The sequence below is a fragment of the Neophocaena asiaeorientalis genome, unplaced genomic scaffold, assembly GCF_003031525.2.
Source record: "Neophocaena asiaeorientalis asiaeorientalis breed wild unplaced genomic scaffold, Neophocaena_asiaeorientalis_V1.1 scaffold91, whole genome shotgun sequence".
Taxonomy (NCBI): domain Eukaryota; kingdom Metazoa; phylum Chordata; class Mammalia; order Artiodactyla; family Phocoenidae; genus Neophocaena; species Neophocaena asiaeorientalis.
This window is the reverse complement of record NW_020173198.1, coordinates 13970128-13979910: the sequence shown is the minus strand read 5'-3', so window position 1 is coordinate 13979910 and position 9783 is coordinate 13970128. Positions and strand designations below refer to the sequence as shown.

The 9783-nt window shown below is 45.6% G+C and overlaps 1 protein-coding gene across 3 annotated transcripts in view; it reads right to left on the bottom strand.

Moving 5' to 3' along the window:
- Positions 1-387: 387 nt before the first annotated feature.
- Positions 388-9783, bottom strand: part of TXNDC11 (thioredoxin domain containing 11) — a 64033-nt gene continuing 54637 nt past the window's right edge. For all 3 annotated transcript variants that reach the window (XM_024744155.1, XM_024744156.1, XM_024744157.1), the window contains 3 exons: positions 8874-8983; positions 5156-5236; positions 388-1145 (listed from right to left, as the gene is read on the bottom strand). In XM_024744155.1, the coding sequence (XP_024599923.1) occupies positions 503-1145; positions 5156-5236; positions 8874-8983 (834 nt within the window). In that variant the 3' untranslated portion in view covers positions 388-502. The remainder of the gene's footprint in view (positions 1146-5155; positions 5237-8873; positions 8984-9783) is intronic.

Genomic DNA, 9783 nt, shown 5'->3' with positions numbered 1-9783 from the left:
CAGAACTGGTGACCAACCACATAACAGCTCTCACTGTTCTTGGTCAACAGCTACTTTTTTTTAGCATAGACACCAGAGCCACACACTCAAATGGCTTAGTTAAGTTATGACCTCTCATTGAATTCTTTCTGAATAGCCCAACTGTTGTGTCCAAGTTTTCTGACTAGTCAGTCAGGACATTAGCCTTTCATTCTGCATGTCATCGCAGAAGCAACAGCAGGGGGATGGGGAGGGAACGCCGACACTGAGCCACTAAAATATGGACTAACTTTTCAGACAAATCTTCAAGTGGACTGTGCTACTGTTTTTGTCTCAAAGCTACCAAGTTTGTGCAATAAGTGGAGGGGATGTCATCCCTGTTCAATAAAAGCTGAATGACATTCAAGCTGATTTTCTAGACCACTGAGAAAATCTTTATTTACAATAAATTTCAATAAAATTTGCATAAATATATTCGCAATGTATAGTCTTCACCTCTGATTTATTCATGTCATTTTCAAAGTTAGTCTGTCCTGTTCTCAGTGCTCCTTTCGGAGGCCAGCGTGGAGCTGACGTTGGAAGGCGGAGGGGTGCTGGCCGGTAGCCGGGGGGCGCCCGAGGGCTTGTGGTAGTCCAATCGCACCTCATCCAGGGGAGCACGGTCTTCGGCCCCGTCCCTGCCCTCCAGTTTCTGCTCCATGGTGGCCACCAGGATCTTGAGCCACGTGTTCTCGGTGAGGAGGTTCTCCGAGGCATCGGCCAGCTCCTGGAGCTTGCGGGCCACCTCCTCAAGCTCCCGGGTTTTCTGCTCGTACAGGGCCTGCAGCTGCTCGCTGTGCAGCTGGAGCAGGCTGTGCTGCCTCTCCAGCGTGTGCTGCTGCCGCCGCAGCTGCTGCTCATCCCTACGCGCGCTCGAGAGCCGGGCCTCCACCTGCCCCTGCGCCTGCTGCAGGGCGCTGATCTCCGCCCTCAGCTTCTGGATCTCTCTCTCCAGATGGGAAATGTGCCCCTGCTGCAGGACGGCCTCTCTCTGAAGACACTCTTTGGTAGGAGGGTTAACCAAGTTCTGGGGGGCAGAAGCAGGGTCTGAGTGATGCAAAATGAACCTCAGCAGATTTGGAAGGGTGATGGGAAGGTCTTCGGGGTATTTCACACTTAGGTCCTTTCTGGAGAGAAAGGGAAAGGAGTCAAAGATAAGAGAGTCACACCAACATTCTTAGTCCAAAACCAGACTGCCACCGAAGGTCAAGCTGCTTATTTCCTACCAAAAGGAAGTCAGCATGGAAAATGTTATCTGGCAAAAAAATTTCTACAAAGCTGAGGATGTCCCATATGCTGCTTCTGTAATTAAGGTGGTTTATCTCAAAGGTGTGTCTGTTCCTGAGGACAAAGAGCTCAGTTTCTGTTCACAACCTTCCAAGAAAGATAAGAACTCAGGGCAGAGGGGCCTCCGTGTGCTCTCAGACGCCCAGTGGCGCGTCAGGAAGGGTGTCCGGGGGCAGGACTGCCACCCATGTCACTACTGTGGCCATCGACAATGCTTGGCGAGATGGGAAAAACCTCCAACACTCAGCCTGGCTCTTCAGCAAGCATTTATTACACGTTATCCAAGGCAAGAGTTCTCAACTGGGGTAACTGTACCCTCCCTTCCCCAGGGGACACTGGGCAACATCTGGAGACACATTTTATTGTCACGATGGTGGAGGTGCTATTGGAGCCCCACCCTTGACAAACAGACCAAGGGGCTCTGAGGAATTAAGGTTGCCGGGCCCTGAGAGCAGAGAATAAGGAAGGAGGGTGACATATGAAGGGGATTTTCCCCAAAGCTTTGCTGCAAGTCCTGATGTACAAATTTCCTTTTTAGAACTTGTCATCCAATTGTCTGATGACCAAAATTTCTACCACAGATACATTTACCTGTGTATACACCACCTGGCTGCAATAAATCCAAACCAGCAGCTTTAGCATGAGGGGGGCAGACACCATCCAGTATTAAAGGAGTGGAGGTGAAGGGCACGACTCTGGGGCCCACCCGCCTCCGGGGCCTCACAGGACTCCTCTGTGGCCTGCACTGCCTTGTCTGTAAAGGGGGGAATATGAGTCTCATCTACCCCAAAGGACTGCTGTAAGGACTGCATGAGTTACCTGAAGGCTCAGGGAATGTTAGCTTGAAAAAAAAAAGAAAAAAAAAACCCAACCACATTGTTCCTTAGAGAAACTGACTAGAAATCCCTCATTAAGAGCTTGCGCACCCTCTCCACACACAAAGCCAGTGGCCAAACACCTAAGAAAAGACAAAAGGTGTTCTATTAAAGGGTAGCCCTTTTTCTATGAAATAAAAATCACAGGGAAATTAAAATCAGATATGTCCCATTTTATATGTTTATGGAAACTTTCAGGTAAATGGAACAATTTTTAAACTTTGGGGGTAAGTATATAACCACGTCTTCCTTTAAAGCATAGTTTTATTAACATCTAAGCTTTCTCCAAGTGGGGCCTCCCAGTCATTCAACTGACAACTAAGAACATCCTGGCCCCTGTGAAGTGTGGGTGAGGATGGACAAGCAGAGGCTGGATCCACCCCTAAGTTCTGCAACACAACCTGGTCTTCTAGGACAGAGGAAATGTAAATCATCCCCAGCAAAAAGCTTAGTGTGTGTATCTGGAGACATTTACAGGACAGAAAACGATACTGGTAAACATGCTATTTTAGAGTTTCTGGAGCAATCTCCATGAACCTACCTGATGGGTGTGCTAAAATGCTTTCAAACTTCTTAGAAGTAGCAAGGATACAGAGCGTCAACAAACTGCTTCCAAAATGGTAATCATTTTGAAAGTGTAGTGGTAAAAGGTCCCACTGTTTATTTGACTCTGGTCTAAGTTCACCAGGAGTATGTGTACACACCTCTAGTGTGTAAAAGGCTAAATACAAAATGACCAATGGGGTATAAGTTATCTGCTCCAAAGAGGGGCTATAATACTGAGGGAGGGTGGGCTGCTCCTCTAAAGAAGGTTCTTCCCCAGGGGGCACATCAGAATGAACCCCCCACCCACTTCTGATCTCCTGGCCCAGGGCCGGGCCAGAGCACCTGCATTTTGGAACGTCACACAGAGTGGGGGAAGAAGAGTGGTTCTAAGGTGCCCCTGCACAAGAAGGCGGCCCTGCTGGGAGCAAGAGGTAGTCCAGGCTGTGCACTGTGGCAGAGGACAAGCTCCTTCCTATGGTTTCTTTCATGATCATAAAATACAAACGACGTGCTCACTGAGGACAATTTGCAAAGGATATAAAAAGCATACAAGAGGCACCCCTGTGACCACTGGTAACCTTCACTCCTCCAAAATTATCGTCAACATCTTGACACCTTCCCTTCTGCACACATTTTAACCCAGTGCATGTGTAAATTTGTATTTTACCAAAACGCATATATACTCTTATATTCTTTTCACTAAAAATAAGCATGTGCCCTGTGAAGAAGGTCTTACTGCTTGTTATCAGTTTTTTGTTTCCTCTTTTGTGAGCTGTCAGCTTCTTGCCCTTTACCTTCTGAGTGAACTGAACACTCACTTTAGACCAGTTAATGAAGAGCTTGCTTCACTTCTGATTACCATTTATTTTTAGGAAATAAGAAAAATTCCATTCCAAAGCAGTAAGGCTTTGGTTTACCAAGCTCACTGCATTAGAATGGAACTGGACAGTCTACTATTCAGTATTTACTTTCTTGACTTTTCAACACAAGGGAACTGGGAAGAGGCTGTAGCAGCGACCTTCCTGCAGGGCATGGAAAATGAGCTCATCTCTATGCTGACTCCATCAGGCAACCTCAGAATGAAAGGCACTCAACCCAAACGCGAAACAATTCCAGCTGCTGAGAACCTCTTTGTGCAAAGGCATGTGCTGGGTGTTACGACGTCAATGTTTTTTCCAACTATGATTGAAATTTGAAAATTATGGTGTGTTAAACTTCATGCCCCACCTCTGTCCCACACACAATGAAATTACTTGTTTTATTGTTCACGGTTCCTGGACCGTGTGGCACCTGCCTGAGACACTTCTTAAAAAGAAAAAGGCTCGTCACAATACAGTCAGCAGTAGAACTGGGTGAGTCACACTCTGTTTTTAGTGTGTGATTTGACAAGACCCTACTACCACAGGAAGTATTCCAGCAAAAATTCTTTGAGATAAGGGGGAAAAACCAAGGAAATGATTCAGTACACATGAAGGAAGCACTCTCCTAGAGAAGCATGAAGAGCATGGCAGTGGCGGCAATAAACAGTAAAAGCGAGCGCCAGAGAATAAAAGACATGTGAGTTAGGGAACGTCACTAAAATCATCCTGCAAATGCTTTTCCCTATAAAGATATTGTCAAAGCCATGTGACTGGGTCCCTGAGGACCCATCCTTTTAAAAACAAACAGGAATCTGTACCAAGAGAACATCTGGTTTATCAGGCTTTAAAAGGCCAAGAGTTAATTTCCCTTCTACCAAAACATCTGGATCCACATTCGCTAACTGCCAGGTCACATCCCCTTGCTAACGGCCCATCCCTGCTCGCTGGGCTTTCAGGGAAGCTGCCCTGATCACTCACCTTGGAGGACCACTTAGACAAATGTGAAGAGATCAAGGTGACAGCCCCGTCAGGTGACATTCACAGAAGTCTGCACACCTGGGGAGAAGGCTTCTTGAGCCCCAGTATGCGGGTGCAGTGGGTAGAAGGGCCTCTGTTTCCTCTTTGTACCAGGGGGCCGAGGTGGCCGTCCGCAGGGCTCAATGACAAATGACTCATGTGGAAGCGGGCAGGCCGGGCCTGACTCCCTGTGAGGCCCAACAGTAAGCTGTTGTTTTGCCCCACGTGAACCTGGGGCTCTTTGCTGTCAATCTCAGCACTCACTGTGTGCTCATAAGGCCAAGAAGGTGAACAAGTTCCAGTGGCCACATTCATACTTGCGTAACACACACTCTGGGAGGGGGCAAACTTAAAAAAACTACCACACCTGACATCATGACACCAAAGCCCTTTTACCCTTGGTTCCCAGTGGCACATTTTTTGAACAATACATTTTATTCTAAATAGTAATAAGTAATGATGTACACTTCACTTCTGTGAAGTACCTTAAACCCATTTCATGTTCAGCAAAAGAATCCCATCTGCCCAAATATTGAAAAAATTCAGCTTTACCTGTTACAGGGAAAAAATAAGACAGTAGGAAGACGGTCAACCATAAATTCCCAAGGAAGATCATTCTGAGATACATCAATCCTGGCAAAGGGAAAGAACAGAAAAAGCAAAAGATCAGCCGAGAAACTCCAACTTGAAAGGATCTTCTCAAATAATTGAAGAACCCAGGGCACTGTCTGCGCCCACACAAGACTGGCCCCTGGCAGTGAGTGCACAACTGGGTATAAGGCAGGCATAGCTTGTGGGAGAAACAGCGAGATTTCCAGGACGTGCAACTGTCCACCTAACTCACTGAGGGAAATGTCATGTCTTGAAAGTAAATGTAGAATCCCCCCTCAAAAAAGCCTCGCTGACACCTCAGGAGTAGTCCACGCACCTGACCAAATCTGGGCAAGTACCTTAACCGTTGGATCAGCTCTGGAAAAAGGAAATCATTGAGCAAAACACATTGAGCCTCTGAAAACGTAAGAAAATAAGATAAAGAAGATTATATTCTATATTCTGTTAAGTCTAGACAGAGGCAAAGAAAGCTGCATTTTCTTAACAGATTTTAGATGAATTTTCTAATACAGGAAATGACATCTGTGCTAAATGAGCCAACCTGTGCTTAATTACCACCGAACTAGGTGGGGGCCCCTCCTGCAGTCCGCACTAAGCTGGGCCTGCAGGAATGTCTCCCCACCTGCCCCCAGGGACTGCTCAGTTGAAGCAAAAAGAACATCCCAGGAGGAAGTGAAGCAGCAGGGCTGCTAGGCCAGGTGTCAATATTCACAAATAGTGCATAAAAAAGGTGGAAATGTTTTGAATCATTAACTTGACAGGAGTTTTCAGAAAAGTATAACTGGGGGCAGAGTGGGGAGGGGGGGAAATCAGTGCCTCCAGTTTGTCCAAAAGGATGAAATACACTTTAAAAAAAAACTGACATAACCATGGCTTCCCTGGTGGCACAGTGGTTGAGAGTCCGCCTGCCGATGCAGGGGACACGGGTTCATGCCCCAGTCTGGGAGGATCCCACATGCCGCAGAGCGGCTAGGCCCATGAGCCATGGCCACTAAGCCTGTGTGTCCAGAGCCTGTGCTCCGCAACGGGAGAGACCACAACAGTAAGAGGCCCGCGTACCGCAAAAAAAAACAACAAAAAACTGACATAACCAAATCATAATGGTTTTAAATAGCTTCATTAACAGAACAGTACTCCTGCCTCTCTGTCTGTGAAAGCCTACCTAGAACATCAGAGTTTCTATTTTATTTTATTTTATTTTTTTTGCGATATGCGGGCCTCTCACTGTTGTGGCCTCTCCCGTTGCGGAGCACAGGCTCTGGACGCGCAGGCTCAGCGGCCATGGCTCACGGGCCCAGCGGCTCTGCAGCATGTGGGATCTTCCCGGACTGGGCCACGAACCCGTGTCCCCTGCATCGGCAGGCGGACTCTCAACCACTACGCCACCAGGGAAGCCCAGAGTTTCTATTTTTTAAACAAATGGTGTTGAACAGTTTATTCTATAATCAAGTGTTTCTTTCTCCTGATTTTTACTTCAAAGAAAAACCAAACTGTAAAATTAAAAGAAAAACATTTGTAAACATCCACTCAGAATCCCATTGTGCTGATTGGGACCTTCTTTCTGGGATTCTCATTCAGGATTTGGTGTATATGCCTACATACTGATAAGAGCAGAAATCATATTTCATACTCTATTCTTTTCAGTTAATTGTATAAAAAGCGTTGTCCTAACGAAGGGGTAAAAATCCCATCAAATGCCCAACCATAATTTACTTAACCATTTTTCTACTGTTGGACATAAATAATGCTGCAATGACCAGCACATGCTTCTCTGCAAGTCCTACTTCCTTAATTCCCCAAAGTGAAATTAGCTGGATCAAAAATGTATAACCATTTTTGCTAAAATGTTGTTAAAATGCTTTCCAAAAAGTTTATGCCAATTTACTTATTCTGTTAGCTACATCTGACTGTGCCAATTTTATTTTATCAACACAAGATTCTACCACTTAAGAGTATTCCTCAATTTAATAAGTATAAATGACACTTTGTTATTTCAATTTACATTTACTAGATTATAATTTCCCCACTTGTTTATTTACTCTCTTCTCTTACATGAAAAGCTGTTCATGACCTTTCTTCACATGGCAGTCCTCAGCTGTTTCCCCCTCCATCCCCCATTTTTTAAAATTGTGGTGAAATATATACATAGCATTTGCCATCTTAGCCGTTTCTAAGTGTACAGTGCAGCGGTGTTAAGTACATTCATAATGCTGTGCACCCATCACCACCAGCCATCTCCAGAGCTCTTTCATCTTGCAAAACTGAAACTGACCCCATTAAACAACTCCTCCCCCTTCTCCCCTCCCCCCATCTCTTGGCAACCACCATTCTGCTGTCTCTATGAATCTGACTACTCTTGGTGCCTCATATAAGGGAAACCATACAGTGCTTGTCATTTTGTGACTCATTTCACTCAGCATTAATATCCTCAAGGTTCACTCATGTTGCAGCATGTGTCAGAATTTCCTTCCTAATTTTTAGGGTGGAATAATATTCCATTATATGTACAAACCACATTTTGCTCTCAGCAGTTTTCTTAAACCATTTTAATTTCTCACGGTCTGGAGCATGAACACCTGATTCTGAATCCTGCTCCCTTATTTACAGGTTGTATAACTCTGGGCAAGCTGCCTAATCCTTTTGAGCCTCAGTTTCCTCCTCAGTAGAAAGAGAGTGGTAATCATACCTGCCCCACTGAATGCTCTAAGGATTAAGTCAGATAATACGTATATATAAAAATCTCACAGCATAGTAACTCCTCAAGTGTGGCTCTAATCATTACTTACAGCATACACAAAAGGTAAGACATATATGCTGTAAAATACAGCTATCGTCCTTTTGTCAGTTTTATTTTCATTGCACATTTTTCTAGTGAAATCTGTTCACCTTTCTTGCATTATTTTTTCAACTGCTTCATTTTGGCAAGTTTTCACCACTCAAAGGAACTAGCAAATCCAATATTCTAGCTTCTGTTATTTTTTTCTATGATTTGATCTTTTATATTTAAATTCTATCTGAAGGTTTTTTTTTTTTTTTTGGGTGGTGGGGAGAAGATATAGCTTAAATCTAAATAATTTTCATCTCAGACTGCCTACTACCTGATCCAAAAACTCTTTGAGCCTTGTTTTTACAAAACAATGGTTTAACATTTTTTTGTTTGCTACACATACACATACAGTACCAAGGAATCACAAAACTAGAACATGCAGGTATCAGCCAATCTTGCCTCTTACTTTTAGGAATGAGGAGGGAAAGGAGACCTGGTGGGGAGATTTGCTCCAGGTCCCAGGGCTGGTTGGCAGCACACCAGGGACTGGCCCCCTTTTGCTGGGCCAAGGCCCCAGTGCCATGTATTCCAGAAAGCTGGCCACTTGGGGGGCTATCCGAGCAACCAGGTCAGCACTAATCCCTCAGAACTGCACTCACCCTCCTATGAATTCAATCAGGACTAAATACACTCAACATCATGGAAGAAACACTTAGCATTCATCAGGAAAACTTTGGCTCCAATGAGGTTTTGCTCACAGCATTAAGCTGACAATCAACCAAATCTTACCCAAGGTCAACAGAAAATGGGCAGACCCTTGCAGGCCATAATGGCTAAGCTGTAAGGAGGAGCGAAGGCAGGCACACAGCACTGCAGCACGGGCTTCCTTACCTTGCCACAGTGAACGTATCCGCGGGCAGGAGCCGAGCTAGCTGGATAAAGATGTGATTGAGGGCTGGACAGAAGCCGCACCACTGTGCATAATAAAGCAGCAACACGTCCTATGGGAAGAGGAAGACGGCTGTTACTGGGCTGCTCGGGTCCTCACTGTGCTTAGAACCGGGCAGGCATTCAATAAATGTTGCTCATGCACAAATTACAGTGAGAATTTAATCTTCAGGTATTTTCAATTATGTGGTTTTTTAAAAAATAAATTTATTTATTTATATTTTTGGATGCATTGGGTCTTCGTTGCTGCACACGGGCTTTCTCTAGTTTCGGCGAGCAGAGGCTACTCTTCGATGCAGTGCGCGAGCTTCTCATTGCGGTGGCTTCTCTTGTTGCGGAGCACGGACTCTAGGCGCCTGGGTTTCAGTAGTTGTGGCGTGCGGGCTCAGCTGCTCCGTGGCATGTGGGATCTTCCCAGACAAGGGCTCAAACCCGTGTCCCCTGCATTGGCAGGCAGATTCTTAACCACTGCGCCACCAGGGAAGCCCTATGTGCTTTCTTAAGGACGTTTTACAATCACAAAAACACCATGTAATTCACATGTTCTGCAGTAAGACTGTCATGTGGTCAATCTTTTGTACATCAAAACAAACCACCCCCTGGTGGCGCAGTGGTTAAGAATCCGCCTGCCAATGCAGGGAACACGGGTTTAAGCCCTGGTCTGGGAAGACCCCACATACCGCGCAGCAGGTAAGCCCACAAGCCACAGCTACTGAATTAAGCCTGCGTGCCACAACAAGAGAAGCCACTGCAATGAGAAGCCCGCGCACCGCAATGAAGAGTAGCCCCTGCTCGCCACAACTAAAGAAAGCCCATGCGCAGCAACGAAGACCCAACACAGCCAAAAATAAAT